Source organism: Mastigoproctus giganteus, chromosome 5, assembly GCF_048544385.1.
Source record: "Mastigoproctus giganteus isolate SK-2022 chromosome 5, ASM4854438v1, whole genome shotgun sequence".
Taxonomy (NCBI): Eukaryota; Metazoa; Arthropoda; class Arachnida; order Uropygi; family Thelyphonidae; genus Mastigoproctus; species Mastigoproctus giganteus.
Window position 1 is genome coordinate 58337564 of NC_143579.1, and position 16022 is coordinate 58353585.

A 16022-nucleotide genomic window follows, 5' to 3' on the forward strand; every position below is an offset into this window, starting at 1 on the left:
AATCAATTCAGCTCTGGAGAAATTGTGCAAAGCTCACAGGGTACAATTTTTCTCAGTGTAGTTTGTGCTTGTTAACAGGAGAGACTGCTTCTATAGGGATGAGATACACTTAAATAGAAAGGGTGCAAGAATATTTGTTGATGCAATTGAGGCAGCATTACGTTGGTCGGAAAACTGCTAGCTTGGGGAATAAATGGACTAATAGGTTAAAGGTAGCTGCTGCCAGAGGTGAAAGTGATTCTTGCACTACTTTTATTGGGATGAGCAGCAGCCTGGAAAACAAGGTGCTGGGGATCTTAGGGACTGCTTGGAGTCATCGTCGAAAAAGTAAATATATGGGTTGTGTTTGGATAGCTAAGAATTAGAAAAGGTGCATGTATATTTGCATGTACACTAATACTAGGAGTTTAGTAAATAAATTTGATGAATTTTATGTGATGATCAAAACTTCAAAGGCAGATACTGTTGGGATATCAGAGACGTGGTGTCACACAGATATAAGCAATGAAGAATTGGAATTTGGGGAATACAATGTGTACAGACAGGATAGGTGCTGGTAGTTAAGAAACACAAAATCTAAGGAAGTGCATCCAGTTGACATGGGTGAACAGTGTAACGTTGATTCAGTCTGGTGTAACATAAGCACTGGGAAAGCAAAATTGAGAGTAGGAGTCTGTCATAGGCCTAATGACTCTGATGAATACAATGAATAACTGTACAGAGAAATAGAGTGGGCCAGTAAATCAGATTCTCTTATAATGAGGGATTTTAACTTCCCAGATATTGACTGGAACTTGTGGGTTGGTCACTCGCACATTAGCAAGGCTTTTGTGGATCTATTGGATGACTGTTTTCTACAGCAGCATGTTTGAGAAGCAACCAGAGGGAGTTAGACTCTTGATCTGATTATTAGTAGTGATTCTTCATGCATTAAGAATCTGCAGATAAAGGAACCACTAGATGGCAGTGATCACAGTGTGCTAATGTGGGATTTGCTTAAGAAGTAACTACCATTGGTGGTAAAAGGAAGGGTTTTTGCTTTAATAAAGGTGACTACAGTGGTCTGTGACAGTTTTTAAATTCTATACAGTGGGACCAACCGATGATGTTACCAACAGCCAATTCTAAATGGGAAGCATTCAAAGAATTAATCTTGGAAGCTAGGCTTTTCATACCAACTAAGAAATATTGTTCAAGGTTTAGGCCTAAATGGATGTCAGATGAACTAATGAGACTTTTGGCGGAGAAGAAAAATGCATGGGATGCATAAAAATTATCAGGTAACACAGAAGCCTATGACAATTATAAGCTGGTCTGTAATCAAGTCACAAAGGAGATTAGGCAGGCAAGAGCAGATTATGAGAAATCTTTGGCAAAGGATGCAAAGAGTTCTTTACTTATGTAAACTCTGGAAGGAAGGAGTTGAATCAGATTGGTCCACTCGATATTCATGGTTTGACTGTTGATGATCCTGCTCAGGTAGCTGACAAACTGAATGAGTATTTTGAATCTACATTCACACATGAGGAGTTATTCAGGGAGTAGAATTTCAGAAGTTTATCAAACTCTGGCAGGGAGCTATATGATTTTGTAATAACTGAGAGCAAAATGGAGGAGAAACTGTTGAAGTTAAACATAAGGCACCTCAGATGGATGGAATCTATCCAGTTATATTAAAGGAGGCACCAAAGGAATTAAGCAAACCCTTAGCCACAATTATGAGAGCTTCGGTGGACTAAAGGGTGGTCCTCATGGACTGGAGAAGTGCAAATGTGACTTAAATTCACAAAGGATGATAAAAGGATAACACAAATAATTATAGACCTGTTAGTCTAACTTCTGTTCCGGGGAAATTAATGGAGGCACTGGTTTAAGAAGCACTGTAGGATCATCTAGACAAGACTGCAATAATAGTTCAGACACAGCATAGGTTTGTTAGGGGGAGGTCTTGTCTTGATGGAGGACATTGTAGTGTCTGCCATGGAGTGCATTCTTCACCAATCTTTCTGTCTGTTTCTTCTCCTTGTGTGAGTTGTTTCCTTGTCAAAGTTGAAAGGTGTATGCTGTTTGTTTGCCTTCCTTATGGCTTGGTAGATTGGTACTTTGTTTTACTGGAAGTAATTCGTCAGGTTCCTAGTCGTCTTCTCCCATTACGGTATAGTTTAGGGCTAAAGAAGCCTCAGGTTATGTAAATAGTTTAACTAATGTACAAGTTAATGCATTTGCATCATTTCTGTACATAGCCAACTACATAAGTAGTTATTTCGTTCGTTATTTGGTTTTTAGGAGCATTAGCAACTAAGGCCATATTGCTCCGGGATATGCGGTGGTCATTCCTTGACCTTTCCGCATACTCCGTATTTGGTGGTGACGGGCTCGAACCCCGGTCTAATCAAGAAGCATGTGCTACGCACTGCTGCTCCTTCCCACCTGGCTACGGAGGCGCATAAGTAGTTATAAATTAGCATCATTAAGTATATCTCATATTGTGAATACCTGCCATGATATTGCACTACCTCAAATAAGTAACGCTTCACCATAGGAGAAGACTATTTTTACTTATTCTCAGCGGATACCATCACCCATATGGCAATGTTTCGGAGCTTATTGGCTCCTCATCAGTGGGTAATCCTCCTTACCATAATCTAAATTACTCCACACATCAGGCATCTCTCATATTGTGTATTTATACTTCGCAACTGGGTTGTCATCATTGCAACACCAGGGTACCTGCCCATCCACTGATGAGGAGCCAATAAGCTCTGAAATGGTGCCGTATGGGTGATGGTATCCGCTGAGAATAAGTAACAAGAGTCTTCTCCTATGGTGAAGCATTACTTATTCAAGGTAGTGCAATATCATGGCAACTCGTTGTGAATGTATTCACAATATGAGATATACTTAATGATGCCAATTTATAACTACTTATGTAGTTGGTTATGTAAAGAAATGATGCAAATGTACATTAGTTAAACTTTTCCCATTATTAAATGAGACCTGTCATTCCCCCTCCCTCCTTACTGGGCTATGGTCAGTCTCTCGATGGCTAACTTCAGGTGGTGTTGGCGGCTCTTGGTCACCCTGGTCAGTCTCATAATCTCCTCCAGCTCAGTGTTGGTCCAATCTATAATCCTGAAGGAGTATGTTAGTACTAGAACTGCTTAGGTGTTTATGGCTGATCATGTTCCCTCAATTCAACTTTGCTTTTAGTAGGCTCCTCAGTCTCTGATGATATTTCTCAGTCAGGCAAGCATTGATCTCCTTGTGTTCTAACCGTTGAGCCTGCATCAACCCCCAGATACATGTAAGTCTCTCCCTCTGTCATGGTTTCCATCTCTTCACCAGTCTACAGTTGGTAGTTTTGGCTGATTGTATTTCTCTGATGTAATCCACGGGTCCTGCATTTGTCTAGGCCAAATTGCATCCTGATGTCAGTACTGACCTCTTCAGTGATCCAGAGTAGCTGTTAAAGTTGAATCTCGATTGCCCCATAGTGCTTCTGTTAGGCTTGCTCCATAACCGCCACATCAATGGACAATTGCTACTTGCATCCTTTGCTCACATCCCTTCTGCTGCTGATCCATGATGTTCTGGCTCTCCCAAGTGGTTTGCTATCTTCTTGGCTATGCAGATGGTCAGGATCCTGCACATTGTTTGGAGACAGGTAATCAGTCTCTACTTCACTGGGTTCATTGTGATATCTTTGTCCTTAGTCTTCAGACAGGTGAATCCTTGGGTCAGAGACTCTGGGATTGTGTCCGGGTGCAGGGGCATTCTTAGGGCATTTGATGCCCAGGTGCCAATTAAAATTTGGCATACCCCCTTTAAAATTTTCTTCATATGTGTATGAAAGTTTCAGGTTTTGAGGTTTCCCCTTGAACGTTGGCGCCCAGGTGCAAGCACCCCTTGCACCCTCAGTACGGCCTGCCCCTGTCAGGGTGCCTTATCATCTGGGTGAACTGCTCTGCTATGTTCCAGTGTGTGTGCGCAGCTGAACTTATTGTTGTTATTGTTGTTATTTGGTTTTTAGGAGCATTAGCAACTAAGGCCATATTGCTCCTGGGATATGCAGTGGTCATTCCCTGACCTTTCCACATCCTCTGTATTTGGTGGTCATGGGCTCGAACCCCAGTCTAATCAAGAAATGCGTGCTACGCAATGCTGCTCCTGACCACCTGGCTACGGAGGCGCCAGCTGAACTTGTAACAGTAGTTGTAGATGTTAACTATCCCCAGAGTTCACTAGTTGTGGGACTTCCTCATTGATTATTGTACTTCTTCCTCCTGAATTTCCCATTATCATTTGTTGTATGTCCTTGGTTTTAATCTTCTTAGATCTATCCAGAAGGGGGGGGATGGCATGGCCTTATGGCAAACTTCGGTACTCCACAGGTTGTTCCAGAACTGCTTGGGTGTCTTCAGGTTGGAGTGCCTTATTATCTATAAATCCAAGTTTTCATTACCAAAAACTTGGACGTATTACTAATTGATTATTATTATTATTATATGGGAACCAAAATAGTCTTTTATCTATCCTAGTTTTCATGGAATTAATAAATTTTTGCTCTTTTATTCTCTCTTCTTAATTTAATGTTATTTTATTTATTTATTTATTCATTTTTACATTTATGGGGAAAAGGATTTTATCAGAATTTTAAAATCCTTAAAATTAAGCCCTAAAAAGTATTAAACAAATTTTGCAATATCTCTTATAAATGTTCTTAATCCGGTTTTTGAAAAACCCAAAACAAACAAACAAACACTATTAGAGAGCCTAAGATAACAGCAGTTGGAAAACTTATCATCAGCATATTACACCTTCCCCCTCCCCTAAGCATACACCCATACAACCACTGTTGTGGGATCCCCTGGTTGGGAGAGATTCCCCAGAGTCCTTCATCCATCACAGACAGGTTCATCTGAAATCAGATATTCAACAACTTTACGTTAGCTTTGCATGACAGTCAAAGAGCAGGGATATCATACATCATCTTAATCAACTTACACTACCACCTCATTTCTAGTCGTCCAACTTTTCTTTCTTCCCTTTCTGCTCATTCCTAATTTTTTTTTTTTTTTTTTTATGAAAATCCCAAACACGAAAGGTATCAAAACCTATAGTACTTAGTACCGTGCATGGGTTGAAGAAGAAGTATGGGGGGAGGAGGTGTCGGAAACTTTGCTCTAGAGACTAAACATGGGTTTCATCACTTCAAGCCTCCAATAAGCAAAGTGGTGGTATTTCACCGGTTGATGAAAATCATCTACCACCTACTGTGCAGATTCACTGTACCCACCTCCAGGCATTGTAACAAATAGCTCACTATTTACAAAGAAAATTTAATGCCTTGAAGCAGCAATTAAGTTGTCCTGCACAGAAAAAGGCATGCCATATAAGTATATTAAGAGCATTCCAGTGTGTTCTGTCATGGTTCCTGTGTCACAGACAAATACATATAATAGGTCAATGGACAACTGATACATAAGTTGAGATAAACTAAAATATCAACCATGGACTAATCAGTTGACATTTTAAGATGTTATAAACTGATGGCATTTTCCTGTGGCATTCTGACTAGTTGGTGCTTCAATCAGTTGGCATTTTTAACATTTTGGTGTTTTGAAGTGTTGGTGTTTTGACTTACTAGCATTTTGATGTGTCAACGTTCTGATATATTGGTATTTTGATCCATTTCATGTTTCGACTATCAGCATTATGACTTTTGCAACTTAACTGCATCTCCTTATTGATTCTACACCGATGAGCCAAAACATTATGACCAGCGAGTCATTATGCAAATCGAAGAAACTGCAGGTGAACTACGGCATGTGTATAGGTCGGGACACGGTATAAAAAACACCTGATACTGAGCTCTGTTAATCAGTGTTACTCTTATTCCTCAGATGGGAAAGGCAGCGGATTTAAGAGAGTTTGACAAAGGCTAAATTGTAATGGCCAGATGACTGGGTCAGAGAATATCCGAAATGGCACGGCTGGTGGGACGCTCAGAGTCAGCCGTGGTTAGTACCTACCGAAAGTAGTTTGAGGAGGGGAAACCCACGAACTGCTGGCGAGATGTTGGACAACCCGGCTCATTGATACTCCAGGTGAGCGAAGGCTCTCCCGAATGGTACATGGCAACAGAAGGGCAACTATGGCGTAACTCACCAGTAATTGGAATGCTGGTGACGGGAGTAATGTGTCACAACACACAGTACATTGACCCCTGCTGAAAATGGGGCTACATAGCTGCAGGCCACTCCGAGTGCCCATGCTAACCACGGTTCAACGGCGACAGGGCCTACAATGGGCATGCGAGCATCGAATCTGGACCTTGAGTGATTGGAAGAAGGTCGTCTGGTCCGATGAATCACGTTTCCTGTTTCACCACGTGGACAGCTGGGTACGTGTGCGTCATTTACCTGGGGAAGTGATGGCATCTAGATGCACCGTGGGATGAAACAAGCCGGTGGCAGCGGTGTCATGTTTGGGCAATGTTCTGCTGGGATACCTTGGGTCCAGTGATCCATGTGCCAGGCACTCTGATGCCTACCACCTACCTAAACATCACTGCTGACCAGGTACACTCTTTCATGGAAACAGTCTTCTCCTCTGGCGGTGCTGTCTTTGAGCAGGATAATGCACAATGCCCCCCCCCGATTGTTCGAGACAGGTTCACGGAGAATGAGGAAGACGGTATTGCCCTGGCCTCCAAATAGTAGCAGTGGAATGTGATGCAAGAATGCAAATGTATGAGCTTATGTAGCATCAGCCAAAAAAAAAAAAAAAAAAAAAAAATATCACACCATTCCCTCCAAATGCCTGTCCAGTTCCTCCTTAAATTTATTTAACCTATCAGCTTCCACAATGACAGATGGAAATTTGTTCCGGCAATTAACCACCTGCTGGCTAAAGGCTGATTTCCGCACATCTATTCTACATCTGTCTTTTCTTAATTTGAATTTATGTCCCCTTAGGTTCGTACTCTGAACAAGTGGGAGGATCCCATCAGAATTCGGCGTGCTCAACCCATTCAAGGCCTTATACACCTCAATCAGATCACCACACAGGTGCCTAGTCTCCAGCCACTGCAATTTGCAGAACTTAAGCCTCTCTCTTGGTAAGAGGATCCCTTCATTCCCCTCACCAATCTTGTTGCCCTTCTCTGTACATGCTCAAGCAAATCTACATCCTTCCTAAAATGAGGCCTCCAGACCTGAACACAGTACTCAAGGCGTAGCCTGACCATTGCCTTATTAAGAGGGACAATCACCTCCTTTTCCCTGCTAGCAAAATTCCTATATATCTTTGACAAAACCCCATGACCTGCCCTGGCAGCCTGTCTGCATTACTCAGAAACTGAACAATTACTCCCAGGTCTTTTTCATTTTCTACCACCTTAAGTGTAGTACCACACAGTTGGTACGTTTCTCTGGGGTTAATTCTACCCATATGCAGTACTTTGCATTTGTCAAGGTTAAACTTCAGTTGCCACTTCTTAGCCCATCTGCCCAAATTATCTAGATCCTGTTGCAGTAGCACACTGCCATTACTGTCATTAACAACCCTGCCAACCTTTGTATCATCTGCAAACTTCAACACTAAGCCTGATATACCTTCATCAATATCATTGATAAATATACAAAACAACAGAGGACTGAACCCTATGGGACTCCACTAATAACATTAGTCCACGAAGAGCAGCACCCATTAATTACCACCCTCTGTCTTCTCCCACTCAACCATCCTTTTATCCATTGTAGCAACTTACCCTTAATACCATTCTGCTCCAATTTGTACAATAGTCTTCCATGCGCAACAGTGTCAAAAGCTTTCCTGAAATCCAAATATATGATATCAAAATTATTTTTTGCATCCATTTCCTTTGTAACCACATCATAATATCCTATCAAATTTGTCAGACAAGGCTTTCCCTTAACAAACCCATGCTGTGTCTGAATTATTGCTGCAGTCTTGTCTAGATGATCCTGCAATGCATTTTTAACCAGTAACTCCGTTATTTTACCTGGAAAAGTTAAACTAACTGGTCTGTAATTACTTGTGTCACTTTTCGATCCCCCCTTTGTGAATTGGGGATACATTTGCACATCTCCAGTCCGTGGGGACCTCCCCTGAGTCAAGGATGCTTTCATAATTATGGTTAAGGGTTTGCTTAGTTGCTTTGCCACCTCCATTAATATAACCGGATAGATCCCATCCTACCCAGGTGCCTTTCTTATGTTTAACTTCAACAATTTCTCCTCCACTTTGCTCTCAGTTATTACAAAATCATTAATCACTCTGCTGCAATTTGATAACCTTCTGCCATTTTCAAACCTTAATAACTCCTCATGTGTGAATGTAGATGCAAATTTCCTCAAACATCAATCCCATCAAGCATCTGTGGATTGTGTTGGAACAGCAACTCTGATCTGCAGTGTCTCAACCACGTACCTTACATGAGTTAAAGGATCTTCTGGTTACGTGTTGGTACCAGATACCACAAGACAAATTTAGAAATCTTGTAGCATCCATGCCTCGCCGGGTACGAACTGTTTTGGCTGCATGTGGAGGACCAACATCATATTAGTTAGGTGGTCATAATGTTTTGGCTAATTGGTGTATAATATGAGCAATGCCAAAGGATGTAAAAAGTTGAATTCTGCATGTTACATTAGAAATGCACAACTTAATATTCCATTGCAGTTCTCATAATGTGTGTGTGTGTGTGTGTGTGTGTGTGTGTGTGTGTGTGTGTGTGTGTGTGTGTGTGTGTGTGTGTGTGTGTGTGTGTGTGTGTGTGTGACCGGGGGTGCAAAACCCATATTACTGTTATGACAATAGCAATACTACACAAATTCTTTGGTGAATGGATAATTTCCATGGACTTATTTCCACTTATCCCAGTCTTATCCTCAGTTGCCTTTTTTTCTTTGAGGATGTTTTAAAGCAAAGTATCCTTTTTGGGCATCTTTTGATAAATGACAGGATACACTGCCAACAGATGAGTAGCATTTAATTTACATAATATGATTTTGTGAATTCATATATAAAAACAAAATATGTTTAGTTTGAGTTGCATTACTATTAATGTGGAACAATAGAGAAAGAGAGAGAGATTAATGTTTGCTGGTCCCATACTGTTTACTTATGAAAATAATAAATTACTAGAAATCTAATGATTTCATTGGGCCTTTTGACTATTAATTCATAATAGTCAAATTTAATAAAATTACATTTTTCAGGAAACATGCTAAAAATCACTATACTTGTAATTCTTGTAGGGTAGTTGCTTCTTTCCAAGACTTGTCATGCCTGATCCGGGTAACCCTTGGAAATCTAAGAGAAATACCTTTAGCTGTATGTGCTTCCGACTTGGTAAATTCTGCTGCTGTAATTTCCCAAACTGGAGAGTCCTTTAAGAAACAGAAATATACAATATCCAATAATTTTTTTTAATTATATTACTTTATAGGGGTACCTTGTTTCTAAAGTTTAATTCAAAATCCAACCAAAACTTTGAATTAAATTAATGTATATATAGACCTTTTTTAACTTAGAAATCATATTTAATATCATAACGATTTAGTTAATGTATGCAGTGCCATATACTTCAGTAGGGAATACTAACAATTCATGTTTTATAACAAAAAAACAGAGCAAAAAGCAATGACTTTTATACACAAACCAAGATAATTTAATTTCTGCACATCCACCACATTGACTGTTCATTCCTCTAATCAGCACAAGGCACCAAACATAACATCCAGTGCTTCAGCTACAATATATGATAAATAAAAAAACCTATGCGATATATATGAAAAAAATAAATAATAATTGACTGATTGTAATGAAATTTGCGAAAGATAGACAATCTATCTGCTAGGGGGTTGAGTTATTACATGCAGATTAGCATTAGCATTAGCATTAGTAGAGGCATATGATGCAAGAAAGCAAGCTTATTCAGCATCAGCCAAAAAAAAAAAAAAAAAAACCCCACTCCCATTTCACCCCTCTGTTCGTTCGAAATACCTGTCCAGTTGAGCTTTAAATTTGTTCAGGCTATCAGCTTCAACAACAAGTGATGGAAGTCGGTTCCACCAACCAACCACCCGCTGGCCAAAGGCAAATTTCCGCACATCTATCCGACATCCGTCCTTCCTCAATTTGAATTTATGCCCTCTGAGGTGATTATTCTGAGCAAGATGAAGAATCCCATTGGCATTGAGCATGCTCAAACCATTCAAAGCCTTATACACCTCTATCAGATCACCTCGCCGGTGCCTAGTCTCCAGACTCTGTAATTTGCAAAACTTAAGCCTTTCTTCGTAAGAGCAACCCTTTGTTCCATTCACTAATCTTGTTGCCCTTCTCTGTACTCGTTCCAGCAGTTCTACATCCTTCTTGAAATGAGGCCTCCAGACCTGTATACAGTACTCAAGATGTGGCCTAACCATTGCCTTATACAAGGGAATAATCACCTCCTTATCCCTGCTAGAAAAATTCCTGTATATCATTGACAAGACACCATGAGCTACTCTTGCAGCTCATCTGCACTGCTCAGAGAACTTCATATCTGCCTGCACAATTACCCCCAGGTCCTTTTCATTCTCCACCACTGTCAGTGTAGTACCGCAGAGTTGATACGTTGCTCTGGGGTTACTGTTTCCCATATGTAGTACTTTACATTTTTCAATGTTAAACTTCATTTGCCACCTCTCAGCCCATCTGTTCAACCTTTCCAGATCCTGTTGCAGCAGCATAGCGTCAGTAGTGTCCTTAACGACCCAGCCAACCTTTGTATCATCTGCAAACTTGGACATTAAACTTGATATCCCATCATCAATATCATTCATAAACACGGAAAACAACAACGGACCCAACACTGAACCTTGAGGAACTCCACTAATAACATTAGTCCACGTTGAGCATTGATTACCACTCTCTGTCTTCTGCCACTCAACCATCCCCTTATCCATAGCAGCAATTTGCCTCCAATGCCACACTGCTCCAATTTATGCAGCAGTCTTCCATGTGCAACAGTATCAAAAGCCTTTCTAAGATCCAAATATATAATATCAAAGTTATTCCCTGCATCCAGTTCTTTTGTGACTACATCATAGTATCCAATCAAATTGGTCAGGCAAGACCTGCCCTTAACAAAACCATGCTGTGTCTGAGCTATAACTGAATTCTTGTCTAGATGATCCTGCAGTGCTTCTTTAACCAGTGCCTTCATTAATTTACCTGGAACAGAAGTTAAACAAACAGGTCTATAATTACTTGTGTCAGCCTTTGATCCTCCTTTGTGAATTGGGGTTACATTTGCACACCTCCAGTCTATGGGTACCTCCCCTGAGTCCAAAGAAGCTCTCATAATTATGGCTAGGGGTTTGCATACTTACTTTGCTGCCTCCTTTAATATAACTGGATAGATCCCATCCACCCCAGGTGCCTTTTTTATGTATATCCTCAACAATCTCTCCTCCACTTTCCTCTCAGTTATTACAAAATCATCCAGCTCACTGCCAATGTTTACTTTACCTACATCATTCTCCTTCCTGAATAACTCCTCATGCGTGAATGTAGATGCAAAATACTCGTTTAGATTGTTAGCCACCTGAGCAGGATCCTCAACTGTTGAACCATCAATATCCAGTGGACCAATCTGATTCATCCCTTTCCTTCTCGAGTTCAAATATGTAAAGAACTCTTTTCTGTTTTTCTTTGCATCCTTTGCCAAGGATTTCTCGTAATCTGCCTTTGCCTGCCTAATCTCCTTTGTGACTTGGTTACAGACCAACTTATATCTATCATAGGCTTCCATGTCACCCATTAATTTGTATGTATCCCATGCATTTTTCTTCTCTGCCAGATGTCTCATTAATTCATCTGACAACCATTTAGGCCTAAACCTTGAACAATATTTCTTAGTTGGTATGTAAAGCCTGGTAGCCTCCAAGATTAGTTCCTTGAATGCTTCCCATTTTGAGTTTGCTGTTGGTAACATCATCAGTTGGTCCCACTGTATAGAATTTAAATACTGTCTCAGACCATCATAGTCGCCTTTACGAAAACAAAAACCCTTCCCTTTACCTCTGATGGTAGTTACCTCCTTGAGTAAATCCCACTTCAACACACTGTGATCACTGCCACCTAGTGGTTCATTTATCTGCAGATTCTTAATGCATGAAGAATCACTACTGATAATCAGATCAAGAGTATTGCTCCCTCTTGTTGCCTCACGAACATGCTGATGTAGAAAACAATCATCCAATAAATCCACAAAACCCTTGCTAGTGTGCGAGTGACCAACCCACAAATTCCAGTCAATATCTGGGAAATTAAAATCCCCCATTATAAGACTCTCTGATTTACTGGCCCACTCTATTTCCCTGTACAATATCTTATTATACTCATCAGAGTCATTAGGCCTATAGCACATTCCTACTCTCAATTTTGATTTCCCTATGCTTATGTCACACCAAACTGACTCGACACTGCCCTGTCCATCGATGTCGACTGGCTTCACTTCCTTGGACTTTATGTGTTTCTTAATTAATAGCATAACCCCTCCTCCCCTCCTGTCCTGTCTATCCTTCCTATACACATTGTATTCCCCAAATTCCAGTTCCGCATTACTTATATCTGTGTGACACCACGTCTCTGATATCCCAACAATATCTGCCTTTGATGTTTTGAGCAATACCTCAAATTCATCAAATTTATTTACCAAACTCCTAGCATTGGTGTACACGCAGGTATACATGCACCTGTTTCTATTCTTAGTTACCCTAACACAACCCATGTGTTTACTTGTACCGCAATGACTACCAGCAGTCTCTGAAATATCCTGCATCTTGTTTTCCAGGCTTCTGCTCATTTCAATAGAAGCAGTGCAAGAATCACTTCCACCTCTGCCAGTGGCTACTGTTAATCTATTAGTCCTTGTATCCCCCCAACTAGCAGTTTTCCGACCCACCTAACACTGCCTCGACAGCATCAGCAAAAATTCTTGCACCCTTTCTATTTAGGTGTATCCCATCCCTGTAGAAGCAATCTCTCCTGTTAACAAGTACAGTCCAGGCTGAAAAAAATTCTACCCCTTGAGCCTTGCACAATCCCTCCAGGGCCGAATTGATCGACAAGGCTCTCATCATATACTCCCTCCTATCGTGTCTGGGCAGAATTGCAGACACTTTCAAGTTCAACCCTAATTCACGGCTTTTTTTCAACAGTGACCTGTACTTGCTAAGTAATTCCGCCGGTCTCCTACTCTTAATATCATTAGTGCCAACGTGTACAACTATATCACCTTTTGTGCCCTTAAAAGATGATATCCGCTCTACAACATCATCCACCTTTGCCCCTGGCAGACATACCCTGGTCCTATTCCACCTATCCTTTTTACAAAGCATGTTCCCCGTTTCCCTGACAATAGAGTCACCAACAACTACTAGTTCCTGTGGGACCAGCGCATTCTGCCTAGGGGGCTGCCTCTGTGTTGCCTGATGACCAAGTGCAAGCTCTGGCATTGATGTGGGCAGCTGAGAGCTTGATGGGCCCCTCAATTTATTTCCTTCGAGGGCATCCACCCTGTCCTTCAAGCTCTCATAAAGGCCCATAACAACGCTGAGTTGTCGCCTGATTTCCTTGCACTCCTTACATCGTGCACACACAAAGACATCCCCCTTGGCAGTATCATGTCCCGTACCCGACTGCTCCGCAAACATCAAGCAAACAGTGCATTTTAAAAGACTGTGATTCAGAGGGCAACTGCCCCCCTCAGTTCTCCCCTGAACCACAGCACTCCCATTAGCTTGAGCCTTTTGCTTTGCTGCTCTGGTCAGAGTCATGATTCCGATTTAATTCAATAAAATTTCAAAACAAAATTAAATCCTTAAGTTATATCCCAAAACAGTTATAACGCTATATTTATTTTTTCTGTATCTAGTGTTTTCTACGAGTTCCCTTTATACAACTTCCGTATCACGTGTACCACTATAGTTATGTATTAATTATTTGTTACGATTAAGTCGTTATATATATATAGAGTTAAAAATACAATTTAATTGACAATAAAGTTTATCAAGATTAATAGATTTACTGATTAATTGACAATATTATATTATGCACTATACTACACTAAGCTTATGCTATCGTGTAAAAATGGCGGGAATTCACGAACGGTATTTCTACGGACTCGTAAGTATTGATTAGCTTCCAAATCTCGCTATCTCAATTTAGAATAAACTAAGGATCCTAACTAGGTCTATAATCTACTTATAGAAGATAATTTGATATAACAATTGGTTAATAAATCGACTAAATTTGGTTAAAAAAAAAAAAAAAGACCTCTCGTTCAATTTGTGACACGTGGATTTGATACCGTTACCGATACTAAGTAATATCTACAAAATCTCTGTCTAAGTTAAACTTTAAACTAAGTATCGTAACTAGGAATATAAAGCTACTCTAGAAAATAAGTTAATATGACAATTTAAACTAATAAAGCAGAAAATAAATCAGGAAAAACTTCTCTGTTTCAAGAGCTTTAAGGAGCAACGTCTGCACAGGCTAACCTCGCACCCAGACAATTTAAACTAATAAAGCAGAAAATAAATCAGGAAAAACTTCTCTGTTTCAAGAGCTTTAAGGAGCAACAGCCGCACAGGCTAACCTCGCACCCAGATGAACACATTAGAAAAACATACAAACATACATATCCTTTCTGTGCACACTGTATTCCCCATATTCAAATTCTATATCTCTTATGTCCGCACAGGCTAACCTCGCACCCAGATGAACACATTAGAAAAACATACAAACATACATATCCTTTCTGTGCACACTGTATTCCCCATATTCAAATTCTATATCTCTTATGTCTGAATGGCACCAAGTCTCTAATATTCCTACAATGTTTGCATTTAACAACTTAGCATAATTCAATTTCATCAAATTTGTTTACTATACTTCTAGCATTAGTGTACACGCAAGTAAATGTGCTCCTGTTTTCAATCTTAGTAACCCTAACACAGCCCATGTATTTGTGTTTGTTCAAATGAGGACTCCCAGCAGTCCTTGTAATCCCCTAAACCTTGCTTTCCAGTCTACTACATGTCCCAATAGCATTTTTGGGACATGCACAAGAACAGCACCAATTTTTTGGTGCTATTGGGTTTTAAGTATGCCAGAGAATTAGACCATATTGTGCCATTGTGTATTATGTCTGCACAATTGTGTGTTCATGGACTGATGTGAATGTTGTCCAGACTAAAAAACCTGGAATAACTCACAGAAAAAAAAAGCCCTATTCCCTCTGCCTGAGAATGGCTAACTGCTACCCCAACTGAAGAAGCTTTTCCAGTGTATGACAGGTCTCAAACCCAAATCTCTCCAATAAGTAACAAGTAGGAAACCACTATGGAAGACTTTTTTTTTTTTTGGTGCATCATGTAAGCCAGTTTTTGTATGCAATTTCCTCAGTATTTTAATTGCTGAATATCCATTTTGTAGTACTCTTTCACAATAAAAAATTCCAAATACCTATGATCTTTTAAATTTGCAGTTTCGAGCCTGAAAGGATAGTAAAACACATGACATTAAAATGGTTCAATAAAAAAAAACACACCCTCTATTAGTTGTCATACTTTTTAAAAATGTATAATAATAGTTAAAAGGACTGTGATAATTTGGACACAAACTTTTGAGCTGTCTGCCCATCATAAGTCAGAAAACTGAAGAACATGTATATAAAGATATCACTTATGAAGGGTTGCATTATTTTAATGGTCATTTATTAGATACATTGCAAATGCATGCAAACAAAAAACTCCAATTTTTGTAGATCTGATATGTTCTTAATAACATTATGCATTTATTAACTAACCAAAAATTAATATAATACAACTATGCTGGACACACAAAATTTAATTTAATTTTTTAAATCTTTTCTAATTTATTTTTTTTTTCAAATTTTTCTTTTTTTTTAATTTTTTATAATTTTTAAATTTTTCTAA

General features: G+C 39.8%; 1 protein-coding gene across 1 annotated transcript in view; it reads right to left on the reverse strand.

The window, feature by feature from the left end:
• Nucleotides 1-16022, reverse strand: part of DNAlig3 (DNA ligase 3) — a 305218-nt gene that overhangs the window by 66033 nt on the left and 223163 nt on the right. The window contains exon 19 of the mRNA XM_090374562.1: nucleotides 9270-9416. Within this exon, the coding sequence (XP_090230688.1) occupies nucleotides 9270-9416 (147 nt within the window). The remainder of the gene's footprint in view (nucleotides 1-9269; nucleotides 9417-16022) is intronic.